A 26,058-nucleotide genomic window follows, 5' to 3' on the forward strand; every position below is an offset into this window, starting at 1 on the left:
TTTTGAAGAACTCCACATTTCAATAGTTTGTGGTGTTCTCCTTACTTCATGACAATATGTGTCCATAATCTCTGGCTGGTTGAGAGTTACCCCTTTAAATGCAAATGAGACATTGTACTGATCATTGTTGTTTTGGGTTGGTATTATTTGTAGAGAGAAACCTGATACTAAGAGCTTTGTTTTCCACCATATTTTCATGAACTAGAAGCCTATGAATCACACAAGATAAGTTGAAGATAAAGCGGCATTATGTTTTATCCTCACAAAGAATATAGAGGAAGTGTGTGTGCCGGGTGCTTAGAGATATTCAGTTTTTAGTCACATTTAGAACAGACTATGAAATACATTTTCTTTTTTCTTTTCTTTTTTACAGCAGCCTTCCAGATGTGAAAATTAGCAAACGAAAATTACGTCACCCCAAAACACCAGAAAGTGGTAAAATACTTCCCAGGAGTAAGAGGAGGAAGAACTAGCAAATATGGTCACCTGATTTCTAAGCATGTGCAGTCATCTGGATGCTGTACTACATTTCCATACAGACTCCCTATTGTTTTCCAGCACATATGGGGCACTTAAGAATTTACAGCACAGAAGTTGTGTATTCATGTCATTTAAACTGTCTTGAAATAACTGATTTACTTTATGCTTTGCATTAAATGTGTCTGCTTACAATACCAGAGGCCATTTCACTTCAAGAATGGACATACACTATCAGTATCTTTTTACAAACATGTAACTGTTCTGCCATATTTTTAACATAACAGATGTGTTGTGTTTGGAGAAAAATGTTTTTTGTCATTTAGGAGCAAATTCTGACACCTCTATTCACATTGAAGAGCAGTTTATTTTGCAAGTAGCCCTTTTAAGATCAGTGTGACTATTTGTGGAGTCAGGTGTTGCTGAATGGACAAGGCTGGCACCTTACAAAGGACCGGGTGGTGTTGAATTGCTTCTGGAGGATAGCAGGGACCAAACTGTGACTCAGTCACAGTTGAATCTCTACTTTCCCCTTGCTGAAAGTGGGCAAGCAAGCTTTGCTGGTTCTTTTCCATGCACTGCTTACTTCGACTGTGCTGGCTCAGTCAGCTGACTAGTGCACTGTGGGAGGCGGAGCCAAAAGACTGACTCCCTATCTACCTGTGTAGGGGTGAGGATGTAGCGGCCTGATGATGACTTCTCTCTCTATTGGGACTCATGATGTGTGCAGCGGGGTAGGGGAGATATAGGCAAGTTCACAGTTGGGACCGGTGTGAATAAGGGGATCAGAAACTGGCCCTTTAACCATTGCATAAATAGATAAACCGCAGAGGCCTGCATTTAAAATGTCTACATTTCTTAGGAGTTATTGTAAAATGTTCAACATGCCACCAGGACTCAAACCATACTGAAGATTAATATAAATCCAGTGACCTTTTGTATTGTCAGCGTTTTGTCTTAAATGTATGTGGCAGTTGGGCTCTATTGACATTGGTATTAAAAAGAAATCCTTGCCTTTTTGAAATCATAGAACAGATGATATAGCAGGGAGATTAGTGTATTTGGTTGGTTTGGAATAATTTGATTTTGCAGGAGGTATAAATATTTCATATTTCAAACCAGTCTCAAAGCAATATGCTGTGTGAGAATATATATATGTAAAGTTATTCTTATTCCTTAGTAATCTTTCATTATTGCAATTTAACCATTAAGTTGAAATTGGAGATTCCATGGTTTTCAGACTTAAATTATTCTAGCTATTGAAATGTATATATGCTTATTTTTAATAAAGTTAGGAGTTTTCCTAGTTTAAGAGCTCTTTCCTTTGCATAGGATTAATACACAGAACACACACTCTCCATGAATTAAAAAATAATCAGATTTAGTCGTCTTAGAACACAGTCTGCACTGGGTTGTCTTTGTGTGTTGTGTGACACACAAAATCCAAAAACTGGGTAAGGTGGAGAGTTCTGTGAATTCTTATATTTTAAAATACAGTTTTGTGGTCTGAGATTGTACATGCTTCTACAGAGCAAATTGCTTACTACCAGGGGTATTTCCATTCAACCTCTTGTAGAAAATAATATACCTGGTCTAATGGGCATATCTGCAGCTAGTGTAAACTGCCATAGCACAGATACGAAATAAGAAATTTGATGCTAAAATTTTCAATTAAAACAAACCATTTGGGAGAAGATAGATACTAACTCCATATATTAGGTCATTGTATTGTGGTTCATGGCAATTAACAGCAGCAGGATTTAAATTCCACACAATTATATAGAGAGAGAAATTATGTTTTTATATATATATATAATAGGTCAGCATCTCTTGATTTATATGGAGCTATGACACTTTATATCGACTGAGGGTGTCCCCCGTGTGTCTGGAGTACCAGGTCTTTGGTTTTTTGTTTTGGGTTTTTTTGTGCCCTATTTTTACAGTGTGTTGTGGTTAGTAAGATACTTTTTAAAAACAAAATAAAACAATATGATTTTACTCACTGCTAGGCATGGACAACTGCATCAAAGAAAATATAACCAGTACCAAAACATACCTGAAATCTAACTGCAGAGACAAGTGTGAAAATATTTTTAACAAAATTTCAGGGCCTTTGCGTTGCTTGTTAATCTGCCTCTAGTTGTGCTAACAGGCGGCTCTGAATCTGATGAAATGTCAATAAAATTATAGCTCAGTTTAGTTTGTTGATGTTCGTACAGTAGACAGCTGTTTAAGATTATAGAATTGCCAACTTGTTTTTAAAGTTGTGCATTTGCAAAATTAAACACTAGGATATAAACCAAAAAATACCGTTCTAAACACCACTGTGTGTTGGTGGAGTTGCATGTTAGACTGGATGTTCATGGTGTATGCTCCTTGTTCTCTGTATATCACTAATACACTAGCTTATTTCTGTATACTCTGCAGTCAGTTTTGGAAGCAGTCACCCTGAAACAGTGAAATGTTTAAAACATAATATTTTGTGAAAGATAAATACATGGCAAAATTCAGGATATTCTAAGAAAATCATGTGAATGATTGACATTTTTGTTCCAGAGATCTATTCTTTCAGTACGCTGTGTTTCCCTAGTATCAAAATGGCCTATATCTTTTACCTACAAGATGGAAAATAAGAAATCATTAAACTAGAGTGATATTACTGCAAGAAATATGGTAAGATACTTAAAAGAAAAAATCTGCTGGTTCCTGGTTAGTCTTTTTATATGTTTTCCAATTTGTGTATTCATCGCTGATTTTTTTAATTTTATTTTGTGATACTGCCAGCTAATATTGCTTTCCAATAAAACTAAATACAAATGCTTCTGTTGTGCGATCCATGTATTTATTTTCTCCCCATTGTAAATTACAAGTACTAAATTTCCCTTCCTTACCTGCATATGTCACTTCTTTAGTCATTTAACATTTTGGTTTTACCTTTTTTACGTGTTTGCACCAATTTTGGTGATCTCCACTTATTTAATTATGATTTAATTTACACTGGAGAAACCACTGACAAAGACAGACATGAAGTAGCCACATGTGGCACTGAGAAGTATTAAATTATTTTAGGAAATCATGAAAGAATTAGACTGAGTAGTAAATAACAGCAAGAATCTGTAGCCACATAACCAAGTAAGCTCCTTGGCCTCAGTTTAAAGTTTGGTTTGGCTACCATGCCCCTATAGATCATTTTGGTTATAGAACTGACTAAAGCTGCAATGTTGTTTGCAGTGGTGTTGTAGCCATGTTGGTCCCATGACATTGGACAAGATGGGTGAGGTGAACTCTTTTATTGGACCAACCAAAATCTGAGGAAGAGCTCTGTATGGCTTGTCTCTCTCCAAGATTTTACCTCACCCATCTTGTCTCCCCAAAGCAGCTATGGAATAGAGGATGTCCATTATTACTAAATCCTGTTTCCAAAGTAAGAGCGCATTCCAGTCCTAATTGAAAGTGAAGTACATGATGCTGTGACTCAGGAAACAAAAAAATCCTCAAGAAATAATTATAAAGCCTGTGTTTACCCAGACTCATTTTAGTTTCTTTTCATTCTGGGATCCAGTTATTACAGTATGCTTAACTGTCAATAGGCTAATGCTGCTACTACTAAAGTCAATTAAACTTTTAATATTGACCTTTGTGGCAGCTGCATCAGGCCGGTGCTCTGTGCTTTTGAAAATCCAACCTTACATCTTCCAATGGAGTGTGTCTGGCGATTATTGTCATATGCTATAATTGTTCAACGACGGGAGCAGGAGATCCTCGAGTATCAGGTGGGTCCCAACTTCCACTGGTGCTTGTGTAGGATAGGCCTGCTAAATATACCCCAGAGCAGTGAGACTTAATACATTTTCTGGAACACATTCATCTTACCTTTTACCTGCATTAAAGGGACTTTAATTCAAGTGTCACTTTCCATTCCTTTAACTATACTATTTGTCAAAATGCATTATTAATGACCAATGCTGAAACTTAACATCCCTACTGCTACGAAACACTCAACTTCTCAGTGTTAAATCAGTTAAATTCAGTTACTAAGGAAATACAACATCTTTCATAAACTCTGTGACATTACTTCTAGGACACAGGAATGAAACAAATCCAAGGGAGTGCTGCAGAGGTGAACACCTGTCAGGTCTGAAGTTTTTGTCTTTGACTTTTGTCATCTCAGGGCTTGTCTACACTGTGGCCTCTGTTGGCCCTGGAGCAATTGGGTCTGAGTGGGTCTGGTGAAGACCCACTCAGTCAATTGCCAAGCACTCACCCGTCAACTCCGGTACTCCACTGAAACAAGAAAAGTGAACTATATCAACGGCGGAGGCGTCTCCCATTGACATAGCTCAGTGAAGACAGTGCAGCTACTCGACGCATTACGACAGCTATTATGTTGGCGTCAGTTACATTACTTGCGTAACCTAACTTGCATACCTTGCATCAGCTGAGCTGTACAGTGTAGACAAGCCCTCAGCCATTCAATAGGGATCATGAACGAGCTATTTCTGGTTTCCATGTGCTGGCCAGCAATATAAAGCAGTCTATTTATGTCTAAATTCCACATGTCGCAAGTCCTTTATTTACCATTGGATCTGAAAGTTTCAGCCTCACTTTCTCATTCATAAAACACCTTTCAATCATGAAGATCATGATTATTATATAGATAAAATTCCAATTGTCGAACAACACTGAAAACTTTATGGGAATGTACTTACCATCATTTTTCTTCATATACAGCCTCATCCAAAGCCCCCTGAAATTGATGGGAAGAATTCAATACTCCATATGTTTTGGAGTAGAACAATAAAGAATTATATAATCTACATATATCGTACAGGGTGGTGATGCATGATTGGTCATTTCAGAGACAGGCTCCTTCCCAACACGATGTAGGAGGAGTTCAGTATATTTGCCAGCACATTCGTAATTGCTGCAATAAGGATGGTCTGCTCCTTTAATGTCATCAGAGCTCCCATCAACCTAATGTTTATCATCTCAATTTTCCAGAGTAGTTGTTTGGCCTCTCATCACCATACGATCTTGCAGAACGTGGATTAGAACAGTGGTTCTCAACTAGGGATACACGTACCCCTGGGGGTGCACACGGTCTTTCAGGGGGATACATCAACTCATCTAGATATTCGCCTAGTTTTACAATCAGTTACTTAAAAAACACTAGTGAACTCAGCACAAACTAAAATTTCATAAACAATAACAGATTTATACTGCTCTGTATGTTATACACTGAAATGTAAGTACCATATTTATAGTCCAGTCAATTTATTTTATAATTATATGGTAAAAATGAAGAAGTCAGCAATTTTTCAGGAACAGTGCGCTGTGACACTTTTGTATTTTTATGTCTGATTTTTGTACGCAAATAGTTTTTAAGTGAGGTGAAACTTGGGATACAAAAGACAAATCAGACTCCTGAAAGGGGTACAATAGTCTGGAAAGGTTGAGAACCACTGTATTAGAACAGTACCATGCCCATTAATGTTTCTTGGCTTATTTTAGTTTTATATGGAAAACTCATAAAACACACATTAGATTACAATTTTACCCCGATAATAGTTTAATCTCAGTGAGCGCCATTCAGATTTTTTTTTATATCGAAACTATGCAAGTTACATCCTGCTGTGGATGTGGAAATGAAAGATAACTTTCTAAACGAGATGGGGCTAAGTAGGTCTAAATTAATTTTTGGCTTTTTTGGGGGGGTAACCTTATCTTTCTAAGAACTGTTACCATAGATGCAGTAACCAAAATTTAGAACTAGGACTGTCTGACTCTGGGAATTGGTAACGGAATAGGTGGCTTAGGTTCTTAGCAACCTAAAATCATTCCTGTCTGATGGCTTGGGTTAACTATGTGAAATCAATCCCCTTCTCAATGGATACTCTTGTGGACTGTCTGGGCAGAGAAGTTAAGCATTGACTGGACATGGAAACTATCTCATCACACCTGGAGTTATCTCCTCCAGGTGAGAGCTAAGGCACATTGCTGTGGCAGTGCAGGTGGAAGCATATACTCCTAGTCAAATTGCCTATGCTTGTGATTTTTGGCATCCTTGGGAAGTATTTCATTTACGTACCCCTGCATAGAAATAAAAGCAGCATGTCACAGTCATCTGCCATCTTGACCCACGCCTGCCACATTCCCTCTTCATACACACTCACACATCCTTTTATGGATGAACTAGTGTAGGAAACAATCCAACTTTTCTATTGCTCCCTGCTTTTTTGGGGTGGTCATTCATTTAAAAAGCAGGTTCAACTATTCTATTCTAACTATACCAATCTAAACAGATCCTTCATTAAAATATCCAATAGCAAGTGGAAGAAAATTAAGCAAAATACTTATAACCACCGTATAACAACACAGTGATGCAGTTATATGGTCTTGGTGCAGAATGCAAATAGTTTGAAGAAAATGCTAAAATAATTGGTAAACCCTTGTGAGGTCACATCCACTTTCCAAAGTTTGGCTCTTTTTTTACTGCTGTGATAGAATGTGCAATGTACATCCACTAGGTCAAAACTATATCATCTTGTTTGGTGCATGTAGGTGGTTCAGACTGCGATAGCTCATGGACAAACATGGGATAAGCTATTCCTATTTTAAAATGGATTTAGGGCACCCCAGAAAACTCATTTGTTCATATGTTTACTGGTGAGTTCACGTGTTGGGAAATGTTAGTATGTAGTGATCTGTTCTCAGAAAGCCTCTACTACTACTCAGGTTGCAGTTTTGTAAATCACAGTTTAAGCTGCATAACTTGGAATGTTTAGGACCACGTCTGAGGCTGTGTCTACATGGCGGTTAAAAACCCGCAGCTGGCCTGTGCCAGCTGACTTGGGATCGCGGTGCTTGGGCTTAAGGGGGTGTTTAATTGCAGTGTAGATGTTTGGGTTCGGGCTGGAGTCTGGGCTCTAGGCCCCTGGGGAGGGTCCAAGAGTTTGGGCTGCAACCCAAGCCTGAACATCTACACTGCAATTAAATAGTCCCTTAGTGTAAGCCGGAGTCAGCTGGCGTGAGCCAGCCACGGGTTTTTAATTGCAGTGTAGATATAGCCTTACTGACTAAAAGGTGAGCTTTTCATTCATCTATTTAAAAAATCCTTAGGTTTTTTCCACTGATATCCCTTGTAGCAATTTTTTTTATCATTACTAAAAGGAGTACAGCTTAGAAATAGGAAACCCTGAAGCCCTGCCTCTCGCATGCCAATTTGAAAGGTATTTTGGAAGACAATACTATACAATGTGTTGGCAAGAAGATCCTTCTTCAAAAATACTCTCAAAGAATGACCTGTCTGAAAACTTTTGTTGAATATTGCAGCATTCAAAGAAAATACTGCAGAGTACAGAGGGAGAACATCTGTCATAGATGTTGTATGTGAAAGTTATTACTGCTTAAATGAAATGAATAATTAAATATTTTCTGTACAACAAAGAGATTTTCGCTAAGACCGTGTCCAGACTAGGAAAATAGCTAATGTTTCAGAACATGTTAGTTAACATGTTTCCCCTAATATGTATTAGCTAGTGTTTTTAAACACTATTATAGTCCATTTGGACCCTTTAATACATATTAGCTGGTTGTAGTCAGCGCTGGGAGACAGCCTACAGCCTTAATTTCATGGTTAGCTGCCTGCCTTTCTTTTGGTGACCATAAGTAGTTCTTAATGCTGAGTAATTGATGTAGAAGGCTAAAGGCTACTGCGCATTGTTTGAATATCTCATTGAAGCATGTTGTGTTGGAATGCTTGGCAGTACCATCTTTTGCTGAGGGATTTGTGGTAAGTATGGAAAATGCTTTGTTCCAGATGTCACAAAATCTGAATGTCTCCTTATGCTGTGTGGGAAAGTTCTTCTCCTCAGATGCCTGCAGATTGTCTGGAGCTGTGTGTGCAATGTATTTCCAACCTCTGGCATGATAAGTAGGACACTAAGAGCACAGTCTCAGTTGTGTGCGTATCTGTTGATGCTGTATAAACCTATTCCTTTTGTTTTGGAGATATTTCAAATGCTGCCCCTATAAAATAAATGCACAGAGAGAAATGCTGTGGTGTGTTTTGGTAATTGGCTAATTACTTAGTGGATTTGAGGATGCAGATGCTACCTAGTTAATGTATTGTATCAGGTATGGTTGTATTGTCATCAGTGTTATGTATTAAATTCTTTACAAACACAAATTATATTACTCTGAAACTGGGACAGAGTTATTCAAGACTCTCTTAATGGAACTGAGAACAATACTGTCTCTTAGGGAGGGAAAATTAAAGGATCAGAGTTGTGACCTACTTGTATCTTAAAAGGAAGTTACATAATACACTCACATTATTTAATAATGGCTAAGACTAGGGATAGTACAATGGCTTAGTATAGCAAAGGGATTGCCTATTGCATTGAGGCTGCTAAATTCCTAGATTCCTATCATTCGGAACAGCAATCTTTGAAATATATTTTGAGTGATAGGTGGATTTTTTGGACTCCTCATCTTTGCTGCCAATTTGGTTTTAAGCGTTTTTAGTCATCATATATCTTTCTCTCTCTCACATCAAACATACTTTATGAAAAGCACACTTTATGCAGGAGAAAATAGCTTCCAAAGCTTGCCCAGTTTTGGCATAGCAAAATTATTTTCTAATGTGTACATAGTGTCCTATTTAGAAGCTTTTGGAAACTTCTTTGCTCATTGATAGGAAAGTTTTTAAACTCACCACCATGGACCATGCAAGGTTTCCACTTGCAACTCATGGAGCTGTGAACAAGTATTTCTCATTACCTCTTTGTCTAATCTATTTAAAATAGACAATAAGATCTTTGAGTTGATGCTGGAGCCCAAAACATTAGCACGAGCCTACTGTTTCCATCCAAGAAGAGTTTGTATTATTTCTGACACCACTGAATGATGGTGAATTTTGTTTTCCGAGTATCCCAAAAAGACTTGTGTGTTATCCTTTTCAAGACACTTCTAGATTTAATACACTGCATGGTTGCAGTTTCCCTGAAAAGTCTGTAATGTCCTCCTCATGCCATGCCATGCTCTATGTGGGATGGGTGATGTAGGAGTAGGGAAGAGATGGTCTACTGGATGTAGCCCTGGACTGGGATTCATGAGGCATAGGTTTAATTTAGGGTTTCCAGGTGTTTGGTTTTTGATCCAGTCAAAAAGGGGACCTGGAAGTGTCTGGTCACCCCCAGGAACCAGCCTCTGTCACTGGGGGGTGAGGGGAGAGTGGGAAGGAGGAGCACTCAGGAACGTCTCCTGTGGAGAGAGGTACTGGTGGCTCCTCCATCCTGCCCAGTCACTCCTCCACCCCCAAAGCATAGCTGTCCCTCCCGTCTTGCCCCAGTCACCCCTCCCCAACTCCCAGAGCATGGCTCTTCTTCTCACATCCTGCCCCAGTCACCCACCCACCCCCCAAGAGCGGCTCTCCCCCACCCTGCCCCACTCATTCACCCCAGAGTGCAGTTCTCCCCCCAGTCAGCCCTCCCACACCCTTAGAGCCCTGCTCAGTTGGCAGGTGGAGAGAGCAGCAAGTGACAGTGGGGGGGAGTGGAGTAGGCGGGGGCCTCGAGGGAAGGGCCAGAGCCTGGGGACGAGGCAGAACAGGGGCGGGGCCTCGGGGGGAAGAGATGGAGCGGGAGGTGGGAGGAGGTTCCAGCGCTCAGTGTCTGGTTTTCACAAATTAGAAAGTTGGCCACCCTAATTTAATTCTAACCCAGGCTTCCTATATGACCTTGAGCAAGTCTCGTAATCTACCCTGTGCTTCAGTTTCTCATTTGTAAAATGGGAATAACACCTCTCTACCCCATAGGGGCAGTATGAGGATAACGTTCCTTAATAATGACTGTGAAGTGCTCAGATACAACAGGGATAAGGCCATAAAATGTCTGGATAGATGGATGTCTATAACTTTAACAGAACTCTTTTTTTTCCTGCTTACATTGATAGCATTCCCCGCACTAATCTATTCACACAGATGGATTTGCCTAGAAAAAGTATTGTCACTGAAAGCACTTGAATGTTTGTTAAAATGTTTCCCTGACTCACATCTAAACTTCTGTGATGCCAACTTTGTCAACTTGAGTCAGATGCCAAAGATTTGTCATAAAAAATTTCAAATGCCAAACTTCTGAAAATATTAAATGTTCAATGCCAGAACAGATGATAATGTATCCATGACAAAGGCTGCTAACAACTTTGATTTCATTTTTTTCAAAGTACCCTTTACAAGAGATTTTATGGAGATTTCTGAAAGTTTTAAAGTGCAGAAAGGAAGCCATAGAGGTTTGAATAAGTCTAAATTTTCAAGTTATAGGAAAACAAGACAAACAAAAGGTGAGATGATAATCAAATTTATCCTACCAGAAGAGTTTTCTTTAAAGCTCTGTTACTAAAATATGGTGTGACTCATAAATAGTCCAAAAAACCTTCAATGTCCTGAGAATCATCTCTCACACAAAAAAATGGAGGTCCAAAGTAATTTTCTGGTCCAAGTTGATGGTTGAAAATAGGGCTTATTTTCCATTAGCACTAAAAGTTCTTGGGCACAATCTTCCCTCTCTGTGAGGGTGGGCAGAGCACCATGGGAGTCCCATTGCTTTAGTTATCCATGGCAAATGAAATCCACTTGGGGAGCCTCTAGAGAAGAATAGAAGTATGAAGCACCCAAACTACAACTCCCACAAAGCACTGCAGCAGCATCTCTAAATCTAAACATTTTGTGCTTTTGGCCAAAATATTTTGTTTTTCAGGCGTTATGGATTTTTTAATGAAAAATGAAATATTTTCATGAAATGAAAATCATACACTTTTCACAGAAAAATGTGGTGAGGCAAAACCTCAATTTTACTTCCAAAAATAGTTTCAGTGGAATATTTCCCACCAACCTAAAGATGAGCACAATCTACCTACTGACGATATAGACTCATCTGTTGCACATTATGGCATAAATCAGAACGCAGCTAATAAATAATTTAATAATGATATGAGTGAAGGGAATAATTGCACCAAGAATTCTGAGACCCATAGCAAAGTCATGGAGCAATGTAAATAAATCTATTTTTTAAAAAAAAAGACATTCATGATGATGGAAATATATTTTAAGGACGGTTATGCTGTTGAGGATAAGTGTCTATTCCAACTTGATGAGTTTACTGAGTGCCTACAAGTTAACACTGAATCACCTGTGCACTTAAGCAAAGAGATAAGGAAGTAACTATTTTTCAAATTTTGATTTTTAGATGTGATTTCGTTTAATAACGTATCTAATTTTGAATGTTAAAGGAGAAGTTGTTGTGGGCTAATTGAATTTCTATTTTAATAGAAAATCCATCAGTTCTTCATAAATATGGAATGATTCTCCTACTTATGTGATCATTCTGTGTGAATATTGAAATTTGACCTTTTTCACTGTGCTATTATTTCATCTATCTGCTTCTGAATTATAACCAGTGGTGACATTTGCAGACAATAGCTAATTATAGTCCTCAGAGCAGGAAAATATGGTGACCTACAAACATAACAAGATAAATGTTTCTTTCATTTATAGGTGCAGATATTAACTAGGGAGGAGGGGGATTCTGTTTGCTATATAGTTAGTACCATCTTCCAAGAAATAAAACAAAATCTACCTTTCATATATCAGGGAAGAAAAGATGAAATGCCCATTGAACTCAGTGGGAGTTGTAGGTTTCTCAGTACTTCTTGGGATGAAGCCCAAAGGGAGAGCAAATTAAAACAAAAGAGCTGTGAAAAATAGAGAGAAGTGCAAATAATTATATTAAGAACCCAATTCTGAACCTACTGGAGTCAGATCAGGCCCTAAGCATATTAAGATAATACTGGTCAAGGTATTTTTATTCATCACTTAGTACAATGAGTTCCTGGTCCATAGTTGAGGATAATGGCAGCAGGCCTGGATGTTTCACATGTATGGTTTTTGAATTAGATTGCATTCCCCTTGAAAGGTCCTTAGTTGTTTTGGCTCAAATATTTCAAGAGTCCAAATGAATTTGAATTACTTTGTTTGACAAGTGTTATCCGACCAGGCTTTGATAATGGATCACATTTGACTCACTAATCTCTGCTTTTTTAACTAATGACAGGGCAGATTTAATGGCAACAATATGTAAAAGAGAACATGCTGGACTTATTTGGTGTACTTTAGAAGAGCAACACAGTATTGTGCGGTTGGGTCTGTCTGGACACCTAAAACACACTTAAAAGAGGTTTCAAAAGTTTTCTTTTGATCTCTGTTGCTAATCCTATGAGTTTATTTCTGATTGAGGTTGAGAAATAGGAAATGAGACAGTTTTTAAAATGAAATATAGTCAAAATATTGCTTTAAATATATAGTGGATACATAATGTCAAAAAAAGAGTAATTCAGATTTATCTACATTATTGTAAATGCAAGCTTCAAAGATGTGCAACACTGTCATGTCTAAGAATAAATTTACATCACATATTCCCCTGCGTTTTATGGGGTAAAGCAGTTTGCAGTCCCTAAAGTTCTCTTAGTATCCTGTATGCAATCAATCGTGCCCAGAGATGATATAAAATTAGAAGGGTCATCAAATTCTTTCCTAACCTGCTGGTGGGTCTATATTTTTCAGTAAATGCCAGCATGATTAGGCCTCTTAGGGAAAGTGCCTATTAGCAAATGAGCAAATTCTGTAAATTCCTTATTTAATCACTATTTTAATATTTTGTTCATGTGCTTAGAGAATGTGGCTCAGAGCACTTAAAAATGTAAAAAGGCAAGTTTTTGTGTTTATGAGGAGCAGACTGCGTAATAGCTGGGCCAATTTCAGAAGCTGAGAGAAATGTTGGAATCCAAGTGAAGCACCTCTTCACAGATTCCACCTTTCCAAATCCCTGTTGTATCATCATTAGTTTGTCAAACCTACATCGTTCATATAGTATGCTTGTATATTGGTTAATACAATCCATTACCAGCCAAGGGGGTGCTTTTTAAGTAGCAAATGCAAAGAACTGGGAGTTAGAATTCCTATGTTTTATTTCTAGCTCTGTCACTGGTCGGCTGTGTCTAGAGCTCATCAGAAAATGGGGATTTTTTTCCTGTGGAAAATGTCAAGTTTTCAGTAAAAAAATCAAAATCCAAAATGTCACCCAAAAACCATAGCAGTTTGACTCTAATGTGCCATCTGATGCTTTGTGGGAGTTGTGGCTAGAGTGTCTCATGCACCCCTTATCCTCTGTAGGCTGGGCTTCCTAGACAGACTAAATCTTCTATCATTCAGCTCTGTCATTTCGCCTCTTGGTGAAGGGAATCCGGTCATTGTGGAAGTCATCTCCAATGATGCATTGCAGCCACATGAAGTCTGGCTGTGGAATCTGGCTCAGAAGGAGAAAATGGGAACATGAGGCACCAGCAGTACAATTACCAAGAAGCACGGTGGCACAATTTCAGTATTGAAATATTTCAGTTTTCAAGCATTCTGTTTTTTTAATGAATAATCAAAAGTTTTAGTGTAAAAATCTCTCTTTAAATGAACATTTTAGTTTGGTCCCAAACCCAATTTTACATAGGAAAACAGTTTCAAAAGAAAATTTTCAATTATGCCTAGCTACATGAGCTTGGATAAGACACTAAATGGCTCATTACCTCAGTTTATGCTACAAGAGATGGGCTTAAATAGCACTATTGACTTCCCTCAGAGGTGTGGAGTCATAATGAACGCTTTGAAATGTCCTTAAAAAACATAAAGACCTGTTGGTTTGAGAATATTTGTAAAAGGGCCTTTGAAATCAGCAGGACTCTGTACAAGTCTGTAGGCAGCAGTGCTAGTAGGATTGCATTGACAAATCAGGGCCTCAGTTTTCCTGGTGCTTCCTAGACCTGGCCAGAGGAGGACTAGTCCATTTCATGAGAACTTTCAACAGTTAGAAATTTGTTAGAAATTTGTTTTTGTTTTTGTTCCACATGGGAATGTAAAAACTCCACAAACAGCCTTTCAAACTCTTCATGAAGCAGAATTGTGGTGCAACAACTGTTTTCAGATTGAAAAGTTCACGTTTTCAATTTGCTTCCATCTCTCTCTCTAAGAGTTACCACAGAGTCAACCCTGAGCTTCAGAAACTTTCCCATTGAAAGTGATACATCTCCACAGAACAGCACATTTTGACGAACATACATTTTGTCGAAAATATTGTGGTCCGCTCTAGTGCTTTAAAATTTTAAATTCATTCCAGTTTTAAATGAGAGAGTTAGATAAGGTTGTCTACCGGGATTTACCGTATCCCCTCGATATTCCAATTTAACAAATATGGGAAGTACAGCAATCCTCAGATACATTTATGTAGCTATTTAAAGCAATTCTGAAAAGTTTTCAAGGATGACTAATATACATATGCTTAGACACATTATTGAAAATGAGAGCCATATAAATACGTAGATAGACAACAGATGGTACTAGCTCTTCTGATGCATGGGAGTATGTGACATAAATAGGTACTGGGACATGAAACCATGCTAATTAACTGATACACAGTGTTATGATGATAAAATGTCATCTTGTGTAGGCTCCTTTCTGTCCTTGTAGCATGCCAGATTGTGTCATTTGACTCACTCCAAAATTTACCAGCTAATTATGAGCATCGTCTAATTATGATATCCTAAAGCTTTACTTTATGGCTAGGGAGTGTTGTAATAATCAGGCTTGCAAATTTACCCTCAATTTTAATAACTGAGTGAAAGTTCATAGAATGTCAGAATAACCTATAACAACAAATGTTAATGGGAAAAGGTGCAAAAGGCAGACTGAATGAGTCCAATCAAAAAGGGCCTATTGGCATCACTTAAGAACTGTGCTAAAATCATGCCTGGTAAGGAAGAGAAGTGTGGGAGTGGAAATCAGTGGACCAAAATTGATGTGTTGAAAATTAGGCCTAATTGGTGGGGCAAAATAATGAGAGGATGGGCTATTCCACCCATCACTCACCTTTTGGGGGGACCTTAAATAAAATACTTTTATGGGGGGGAAAACACAAAAGCAAATAAACAAACAAAAACTGAAAGATGGGAGAATAGGAAGAAGCAAGCTTCATCAATGATTCATGGGTGCCACCCTCACCATCCCCTGGGACCCCAAGATCCATTGGGCTATTGTTGCCCGGAACCCAATAGATGTCCTGACCAGACCAGGCCAGAGAGAGGGACCCAGATGACACCACCACCATCACCAACTTTGGCTAAATCCTGAACTCCCCTGAGTGGGATGTGAGACTTTGTCACCCCTTTCGTCCCGTGTTTCATTTTCCTTCCCTGCCTTATTTCTTCCCTTTCCTATTCCTTTCCCTTTGCCTTCTGTTTAAAAGTGTGTGGCTTAGCCAACTAAGACTGTATATTTTGCAACACTACTGTAAGCCTGTAAGAGGCAGCTTAAAAGCCAGGCCCTAAATAGCTGATGTTGGTACAAGTTTGCCAGGTCTTGGAGTGGCTGATATTACTGTGTACTGTGCCTGTGTTTTTCCAGCAGTGAGAGATTAGAAAGTAGCTAGGAGCGAGCAGGCCACGCCACACGTCTTATGTCAGTTCATTGGTGTGAAATTGTAGTATGAGAGCAGACCTGATATTGCATTTGGTGGCTCAGTGGATGGAATGCTGGACCAGGACGCAGGAGACGTTAGTTCTGTTCTGGATGCTCCCATGGGCTTGTGGTTTGTGATTATGGGCAAGTCCCTTCATGCCTCTCTAAAATGTGGATAATTCCCTCGAAAAATATTTTAAGAATTAGGGATGAGAAGCTCTATGTAGCATGAAGGGCTGGTCTAACAGGGAGTTATTCTGGAACAGCTATTCCCGATTAACTCCATGTGTTCAAGAGTTCCCATCTACGTGAGATCAGAATTGCCTCCTACCTATTTATCTGGATCCTTTCAGTTCTGTCCTTTGTGCACAGATTAAATTATTTTGTGAGCGGAGAAATGGGATGTATTTTGTTATCTCCAAAGTCAAAACTGCAAATGGATGCAGAATTATTTTGCCACTGCAGCAGAAGTAATGCAATCAAATGTTATGGATTTTATGCAGCCGTCAAAGCATATAGCCATCCCTCTGAGTTAAATATGCTCTTGGGTACATGGAAGGCAGATTTAAATGGATGAATTCCCTTACCTTATATCTGCCAGGGTATATGTGTGCTCCTGTAGTAGCTTTTTTTTTTTAAAAAAAAAGATTGGGTAATAGACCAGGGGCTTGTTTGTATTAACATTTCATCCAAGCTCTCTGCAACAAGCTTTTCTATGTATGTTTAGGTAGAAGATTAACAGTCCTGCCATGTTCTGTTAACTTCTTGCTGCTTTCTGTCAGTTTTCACTGGATAGGCTGCTGCTGTTGGAAATTAAAATGAAATGAAACGGCCACAAAGCTAAAATTGAACTGGCATCTTTCCTCTTCAGAAGAAAATGTCAGACATGGATAACGGAGTTCTTCACTGGGACGTGGGGTTGGGTGCTTGATCTTGTGGGGTTCTTGTGGCATTGGCCTGTGGATGGGATTTGTTTCTCCCTTTCTTTCAGGATCTGGACATGGGTATGGGCACTTCAGATGTGAACACTAGTGGGTCAAACAAATGCAGTTAGTGCTGAATGTGTGTCTGCTACTGACTCCCTCCCACCAGTCCTGTGAATGCAAAAGGGCTTGAATAGCATCAGCTCCAAATGGTGTTCTAGCACCTGAGCATTATTCATGAAGTTTTGATCCTAGATTCAGTCCAACGTGTGTGTGTGTGTGTGTGTGTGTGTGTGTGTGTGAGAGAGAGAGAGAGAGAGAGATATGTGTGTGCATGCACATGTATTGTTGCCCCTTTGACCTGAGTGATTGGCCAATATTTGGGGCCTTGCAGGGTTGTTTTAGTAGGAGAAATGGGTTATGTGAGTCAGATATATATTGCTTGGTGTAATCTTGTTTGTTTTCGAAATTTGTACACAAAGTCCTGTTTCCCTGAACACAGTAAAAACAGCCAGCAGCCAGTTTTCTTGCTCACAAATCCCACAGCTAGGCCATTCCAGTGAGCTCTGTGCCCAAGAAGCTCTGTCTTTCTGCTTCCTCTCGGGGTCTCACTCACAACTACTTCCCCAGGCTTTCTGCTGGCTTTTTTTTTTTTTGCCTCTAAATACATGCAGGCAGCAAAACTAATATCCTTGCCCCCTGAATTTTTTAGTCAGAAGAACCCCTCAATCCATACGGCTTTGATGTAACCTATCATGTGGCTTGGGCAGTCCCTCCATTGTCAATTACTCTACCGAATACATAAAGGGGTTTAAAAGTTCATTTCACTACGTCTGAAAGGGTGGTTGGTGCACACACATTGACTTAACTGGGTCTGTGATTAGCTTTATATAACTATAATACAGACAGACAACTGTTGATGGATGCCACTAGGCATCAGTCTTTAATCCAAAGTTAAAGTCCCTTGCAGTTTTAACAGATCTAAAAAACAAATCCATGAAGAGATTCAGAATCTCCCAGGAACCGTCCACTGTATAGAGTGGAACAAGTACGGTATTTGCAAATAAGTGCTAGGTGAAAGAAAATAAACCGCTTTTTTGTGGATAAACAGAAGTACTATGAGATGCCAGTTGCACGACTGATGTAGAAACAACATCGAATTTTCCAGCTGCTGTCCTAAACCAATACCACAGGATTGCAGAGAGCGATCTGAAAGGAAGATTTAAAATCAGCAGTGGAATTGCAGGGTGGAAGCTGTGGTATGGTTTTAAAAATCCAATATCTGGAAAAGCTAGCAAATCTGCTCTGCATTCACATAGGGTGTGTGTGTGTGTGTGTGTGTGTGTGTGTGTGTGTGTGTGTGTGTGTATAACATATGGTGTCATGCGAAGCTTTATTGGTATAAGTTTGGCTTATGAGTGGGAAAGGGAGTTTTGCAGATCGTCCCAAATGAGTGCCTGATTGTGTAGTGAGAATCTGACGTGTAGCCTTATATACGATAGACAGACTATTGTAGGAATGTTTTATAAATTAGGAAAACATATTAGGTCCATTGTAATATTCTTCCAATTGGATAGCCAGGGCCTTAGCTGCCCCAAGTCCAAAAGTATAGAACTCAGAGGGAAAGATTAAAGCCTCTAAAATAGCTCTTCTCTACTTCAAAATAGCATGGCTTTAAAGTCTCGTTTCTGAGGATCGCAGAGTTAGACTCAGGGATTGGGTCACATGGGGAAGCTGAAAATCTTCGTTGCTGGTTTCTCACACTGCAGAGCCGGGCGATGTCAGGCTTTCAATTTATGATGTTTTGATAAATAGAAACATTGGTGTCCGTGGCAGAACTAGATCTTGCCAGGTCTAGGCCTCAGGTAGAACTGTTAGCCCTGCTTTGGGGAGCAGGAGGCAGCCTCTCTCTGGTACGGCAGTCACGTTAGAATAGCCGAGGTTGTGATATTTCTCTCCCTCGCTCGGGATCAAGTGGCGGAAGAGAAGGCCTCTTCCCTCTGAGGTCTGCACGGACCTACCCAAGGCTTTGGTACTCAGGTGCATTGTGCCAAGCCTGCCCTCAGAAGAGAGTGAAGGGTATGGCACAGCTGCGGATTGGCCATGGGGAAGCAAGGAAGGAAGAAGGATTTCCCACTTTTTCAATGTTTGCTTAAAATCTGGATTTCTTTCAGAAACTTCCCCTCCCTTAATACATTCCATTTATTTGATTAATCACTAAGAGCAGACACTCAAGACTCCAAGGATCTGTTTTAGGGTTTGGTTCAAAACTCAATGGGAGCCTTTCTGTTGCATTCAGTAGCCTTTGGTTCAGGCCCCTAGGGCCAGATTGCCAGAGGTATTTAAGCACACATGGTTCCTGCTGAAGGTAACAGGGCTGCAGCATCTCTGAGCGTCAGGACCTTACAATCCAGTGCTCCTGCAGGCTTTGGTGTAGTTGTTAATACCCTGGCCACTCTCAGTTTCACAACAGTACAACATGCAAAGAAATGCTAGATTAAACAGCACAGGCATGCAGGTACTGCCGTGATGAGGGCCATAGGGATACCTAGATAGATCCGTATAACATTAAGTTCCGAGACTCCCTTTTCTTGTTTCCCAATGTGCTCTTCAAGCCCCTAGATTATCTGGTATCCCATGCACAAACACTGTTGCTAGCATTGCACATCTGATCCTGTAAAAACGAGCTATTTAACTTTCCATAGACTATTTTATTTCCTTCCGTTGGCATGAACAAGCGGGTGCAAAGGAAGTTTTGTGTGGAACTGGCAGATGTTTGTATTACTATTCCCTGCTAAATATCATCCCTGCCTACGCCTATTCTCATTTCCTTTACTGCCTGTGAAGTCATCACTGCTTCAAGGCAGACAGCCTTCTTGTCTTCCAATGTCAAGTTGCCGTAAATAGCAATTGTTCATTATGTTGATATGATAACAACAGCTTTAAAAACCAACCTTTCCGAAAAGGGATTTAGTGTCAAATGAGCTCACCTTTGGGCTTTTTTCCTATGCGCTGCTGCTACCACAGTGCAGAACCCGTGAGTTTGTAACCTCTGTTGTGCTGGGACTCAACAAAAATAGGCATCTGTTGGGGCCAGTCTTAGAACTGTTGAACCCCCTCAGCTTCCACTGATATCAATAGAAAAATGAAGAATCTCTCAAGATCCATTGTTTCTGGGCTTTTATTTATTTACTTTGCTGTGGGAGCTTGTGCCCTTTAAGTATTGGTTCTTCCTTGCCGTCTTACACCTAGGAAACAGTGATGCAGGCTGGGTGAGCTGGGCTGGGTGGGGAACGAGAGGATTTTCAACATCTTTTTACAAAATGTAATGAACACATCCCTTCCTAATGTAATGTACAAAGAGGCATTGGCTCTCAGCCTGTTGTCTGTAACAAAGGTGTATTTAAATGCTGACATTGCATTTCCTGTCACATTGGGTTCCACTAGCGGCTGGCTGACTTCCTTTCTATGATGCACAGAGAGGTAACCAGCAAAACTCTGGAGAGTTATGGGCCCTGGGAATGGTAAGTGCTAAATTTTGTAGTTTGTTTACACTGGTTTTCAGTGCACAGGGTATTGTACAGACCTTTCTCCTCTTTAGTTTTCCATTGTGTTTACACCCCAGGAATCAAAGCTTGTGATCCATTCTCCCTACATGAATGATGCTGAATGTTCCAGGTACTCCCAGCAGATAAAACACACATGCTCTGCTGCAAATATTCCAGTTCCGGGGGGCAGGTAGAAAGCACTTGCATGTGTTGAGCTGCCATGCGCTCAGGTTGAAGGTACTTGCTAATTCTTCTAAATGTGCATGGTATATCCAATTAGAACAAATTAAAAGTGATGCGTTTCATGTGGCACTGCCAAAGAGATTGGAAGACTACATTTATCTGAAGATCAGTTTAAACAAAGTATTTGAAAACTAGTTGTTCCTTAGTTTCTCTGGTAGGATCTGTGTTTAGGGCCTTGAGCCTGGTGAGTGTTGCTTGCAGGTACTCTGTGAGAGAACAGGCTGTTCGTACATTTTCTACAAGAGCTGAGGACATCCCACATGAAGCATGACTAGCGCAGATTCCAAAGTCTGGATCTTGGCAAGAGCATAGCTTTTCACTCCACATTTTTAAGACCTTCAAGTGATCAAGCATCCTCTTGCCCCCTTCCTCCCTCTTAGTATTGCTTCAAATTACCAGTCCCACCTGCCAATTCAAGTTCCCTGTGACTGATCTGGCTCTGCTGTGTTATTCATTTGTTGCTATGACTAATTTGAGGACACTTGGCTGTGTGTAATCACCATACATTGCTTTCATGTTTAGAACTAAAGCAAACACTAACTCTGCCACCTTTAGGAAGGGTTGTACGATTTTGTGAGGCAAAGTAGGAAAGGGAGCATAGGGTTAAATTTAGAACCTATTCAGAAAACATAGGTTCTAGATCTGGAACATAAATTGAGGGGGTCAGATCTCTGGAGGGCATAAATTGATGTAGCGCCATTGCCTTCAATGGAGCTGTACTGATTCATATGAGCTGAGGGTCTTGCCACAGATGTTTGAAATATGGTTTTCGGAGAACCTGAGCTCCAGGCCACTGATTTTTAGTTATTTCTCTGGTTATATGAGAAAAAGAGCAAGAGTAACTTTCATGCAAGACTCTTTGATTCAGATTTTGCAGCCCCTGAGTGTAGCATTTTTGATGATTTATTGTCAATTGCTCCAGTCCTCAGGGGGGTGCTATTATAAACCCATGGGGGCTGAACCTGTTCAGCACCTACGCTAGTGTTCCATGAATATTCTGAATCCTTCAGTCTGTACTCACAGAAGCCTTCACTGAAGTCAATCAGCCAAACACTGAGAGATGATGAGGACTTGCAACTCAAAATGAAGTTAATTGAGTTGCAAGCACTCAACCCCTCTTGGGATTTGGCTTATTAACTTTAATGAAGTCTTTTATGAGTAAAGACTGCAGGCTCAGCAGATGGAAAATGCCACCACCTCATTTTATAGCTCCCTCCAGCTGAGTTCCTACAGATATTAAAACTGCCCCCATCCCATGACAACACAAAAGCTGGATCTCCTCTCATGAGAAAAGGGCTTTGCTTATGGGGGAAGGTGAACTTTACACCTTTTCTGAAACTGGCCCGATAAGTCTAGTCTTTCTTGGTTGCCTCGGGCCAATACTAGCAACATCTTCTTTCTGTCCTTGACAAATGCAGTCTTGTCCCACTCAGACCTATTCAGAATGCTGCTGCAGCCATCATTTTTCTGGCCTGTCACTCTGACCATATCACCCCTCTCTTTGCATCCTGCCGCTGCCTCCCCTTTCTTTATCACATCAAACATAAGCTACTTGTCTTCACTTTCAAGGCCTTTCACAGCTACGCCTACCTATCATCTCTCATTTGCCATCGAGAGGTCAACTCCATCTCTGACTGGCCCATGGTGCCGCTCTCCATCATCCACCTGTGAAATTTTCAAGCAAGTGCTTTTGTGCTTTCTCCCATGCTGCCCCTCACTCTTGGGGGAAGCCTCCTGTAAATATCCACAAAACCAACTCATTATCCCCCGCCAAATCCCTGTTTTGTAGTAAAACCATCAAAAAACTTGACAGGCGACTGATTACTGAGATCACAACCTATCATGCAGATCAATATTCTCTGTTGTTTCTTCATACGCGCCGCCTGTCTGTATTCATCTGTTGTTGCTCGTCTTATAGTTAGATTGCAAGTTGTTTGGGACAGAGACTGTCCTTTTGGTCTGTGTTCATAGAGTGCCTAGCACAATGAGGTCCTTATACATAACTAGGGTTCCTACATGCTATGGTACTATAAATAATAATTAGAATAGGGCAGTTGTTACACTCTGCCAGTATCCATGGGACAAAAATGATTTCATTAAGAATCAGACATTCAGCATAATGAAAACATCAGTGGAAGAGAGGGTTGGCAGAGGAACTCTGTCATTGTGTTAAAAATGTCCCATTTGGCTTGTCGCAGCATTAGCAAAATGGCATTGTTACAATATTCTGTTACAGTAACGTTTCTTTAATAAGGCCTTTTATATCTTTATGAACACTTAAAAGCATGAGCTGAACTTGGCACACACTTTGTTTTAGCAACATCTCTTTGTTGGAATTCTGATTAATTTCCTTTGATTTATTTTGTATAACACCTTTAACATGCATCTAAGGACTTTGCAATGTTCACACAAGCAGCAGAATGGCGCACCTAGTCGCTGATAACAGAACAGCTGGAAAGAAAGAAAAATATGATGAGGATTCAAGCATTTTGCAGTAAATTGGGATTTGAAATAACCAAAGGAACTGGCACGGTTGCTTCCACTCTCGTGCAGAAGGTGCACCACTGATATCCCACTTAGGCCTTATTTTGAGGGCATAGTGGGAATTTTTGGGGTGCATAGGCCTTGTGCTGAGCCTGCACATAGGGGTGAATTTCAACTAGGCATGGAGGTATATACAGAAGCCAAACTCTTCAAATAAGTGGGGACTGAGTCATGATGAGGCTTAAATATTAACAGCAGGCTTTTAACCTCTGAGTATGCCAATTAACATCAGTTGTGGGGGTGTTTGTGATGTGAACAGCTGTCCATTGAGAATTGGACTAAGACCCACTAAACCTGATTCTCATTAAAGAAAACGCAATAACTGTATGTGTATAAATGGAATCATAATCTGAAATGTTAATCAAGATGCATTAAAGTTTTAAAAGCACAATCCCTCTCTGGCTGACATCAGGGAACCCACTATGTTTCCCAGTTGGTGACGTTCTGATGTTTGATTTTTCAAGAATACTTGTGTGCCATAAGAATCAGATTATTTAAACATAGAGGAAATGATCTAGATTTATCCATGAACGTGAGGGATGTAATCACATTGGGCCTGATTCTCCCTGGCCTTACACCTCATGTAGTCATTACATCTGTGCAAAATGGATGTAAATTATCAAATCAGATGGTTATCAATCGATCCCGCAAGTGCCCTCTGCTTGACGCCGTAAATCCACCCCTGCAAGAAGAGTAATGCTGCATTGACAGAAAGGCATTTCCCATCGGCACTGTGCAGTGGAGATGCTGCAGTAACTAAAAGTTAATATGTTGACGGGAGATACGCAATCTACTCTATGTAGCTTGCGTATCTCCCATCGACTGCTGCCGTCAATGTCGTGTACTTAGTGTGCTCTGCTAAACCAGTTCATGTTATGAGGGTTGGAGTGGGACTGAAGTACTTTGTCTTTGTGCAAACTGTCTGAATAGGAGTTAGTTTCATCTTAAAAGCACAATCACCAGTTTGTCACCGTAAGAGGCCCTGGTTTTATTCCAGCTGAACTCAATAGCAAAACCCCCATTGACTTCAATGAGAGCAGCATCAGGCCCTTGATCTTTATGGCAGACTTTTGGTAAATCTGAAAAAGCTTATTCCAAACCTTCTGGTAAACAAAGCACAGTTACAAGCTGCTCTTATTTCTATTTTTGGTAACATACAGCCTGGTGGTGGTGATGGTGGCTCACTACTATTTGATGCTAGAGATGGGCAATCAAGAACTCATAGAATTGTCATTAAGTCGTTTTAATCATTTTTGCTAAATTCCTGTTTTCTCTCTCTATAATGACTTTTGTTGTATATTCTAGCCCACTGAGACAGCTGCCTAGGCAGTGACTTTGACAAAATCTCCTAGTGGTGGATTGTTGGAAATAATATCGATAAAACAGAAATGTTAGCTGCAAGAAATTAGAGTTTTTGAGTAACGGATCTGATTTGGGAACCCATACATACCCCACTGAGAAATGCTGCTATGGTAGATAGCAAGAGATGAGGATAGCTTTTGAATTCAGATGAACAGGCCAGATTCTAATTTGATCCATTTACATCAGTGGAGCTATGCTGATTTACACCAGCTAATGATCTGGCCTAATATAATTTAAATGAGTGGTTGGTTCAGTAACCACATCTGTGCTAATTTAACTTTAAAAAGCTGGAAGTTTATTAATTGAGAGGTGGAATTGCAGTAATAAAGAAATCAATGATATTTCTCAGAATAAATGTTTCCATTTCATAGTTCCAGTCCCACTGCAGATGATGACAATCTATTAAATAGAAAAATAAATATGAAATGTAATATTCCCTTTCCTCTTCCCACCCCCAATAATAAATATCCTGGGGGTTTTTAAGGAAAGTTTTTGGGGTTCCAACCGCAGTTGGTCTGTTTTGAAAAAAGTGACTGGTTTTGGTTTTTAATTATCATTTAGAAGGTCTCATTTTATGCAAACCAGAGTGAGCTTTGAATGGCTTGGATAGGCTTAATAGAAGTCAGAACATGCCATTTTTGCTAGAAAAATGCCTCTTGACATATTTAATATTCTAGTCCTATCACACCTTTGGGATTATAAAATAATAATTGATGATAAGTATTACCGTATGTGAAAGGGACACTGTCAGGTCAAATTTAGCTTGGGTGTTATAAAAATTAATCTTTTACTGCAATAGGATGTTTAAAGGCATAAGATAGAATTCCTCACAACAAGTGTGGGGTGTGCGCCCTGGAGGCAAACTATCTGTCTCCTGAAAAACTGCAAAGAAATGAAAGATAAAAAGTGGTTTAATAATAATCTTTGATCTATGCCTTTCATCATAAAGTACTGTACAAATCTTAAGTCAAGTCTGGCTCTCGCATTAGCAGTACAACTGATTTTTTACTTCAGCCCCTCCATCTGCAAATGAAATACAGCCACTTCTTGGGTGCAAATTGGCAGCTATTTAATAGCTAACATCATTCCTATGCTACAGTTTGGTAGGAAGTGAAGTTGAACCCTATGCAGTCAAAACTACAAACAGAATTGTTTGGCAGAATGCAATTATCCAAGCTGGAATTTGGCAAGGAACTGGCTTTAACTCTTGCATAAAGTGCTGTGGGAACTTCAAAGAGAACTACAATAGGTCAGGACCCCTTTTTTTGTCTCATCCAGAAATACAGATAAGTAAAAGGAAACAATAGGGAATGTAATGGAAACAACTGTTTACTTCCAAATGCAAGTACCAGTGCGTGAAAAGAGAGCGCAGATGAGCGTATACATGAAAATGGAACACAGGAAG

General features: G+C 39.8%; 1 protein-coding gene across 7 annotated transcripts in view; it reads left to right on the plus strand.

The window, feature by feature from the left end:
• The window catches only part of RAD18 (RAD18 E3 ubiquitin protein ligase), a 168,603-nt gene that overhangs the window by 101,366 nt on the left and 41,179 nt on the right, over positions 1-26,058 (plus strand). For 5 of the 7 annotated variants that reach the window (XM_067544391.1, XM_067544387.1, XM_067544386.1 and 2 more), the window contains one exon: positions 374-2,977. The exons of 1 other annotated variant lie outside the window; for it this stretch is intronic. Coding sequence is in view for 2 of the 6 variants with exons in the window: in XM_067544386.1 (XP_067400487.1) it covers positions 374-473 (100 nt within the window). In the remaining 4 variants the exon portion in view is untranslated. Of the gene's footprint in view, positions 1-373; positions 2,978-26,058 lie in introns of those variants that run through there. One more of the 7 variants, XM_067544388.1, reaches the window with a different exon arrangement.

Source organism: Emydura macquarii, unplaced genomic scaffold (genome assembly GCF_026122565.2).
Source record: "Emydura macquarii macquarii isolate MOO-44397 ecotype Brisbane River unplaced genomic scaffold, CSIRO-AGI_Emac_v2 contig_968, whole genome shotgun sequence".
NCBI classification, from domain to species: domain Eukaryota; kingdom Metazoa; phylum Chordata; order Testudines; family Chelidae; genus Emydura; species Emydura macquarii.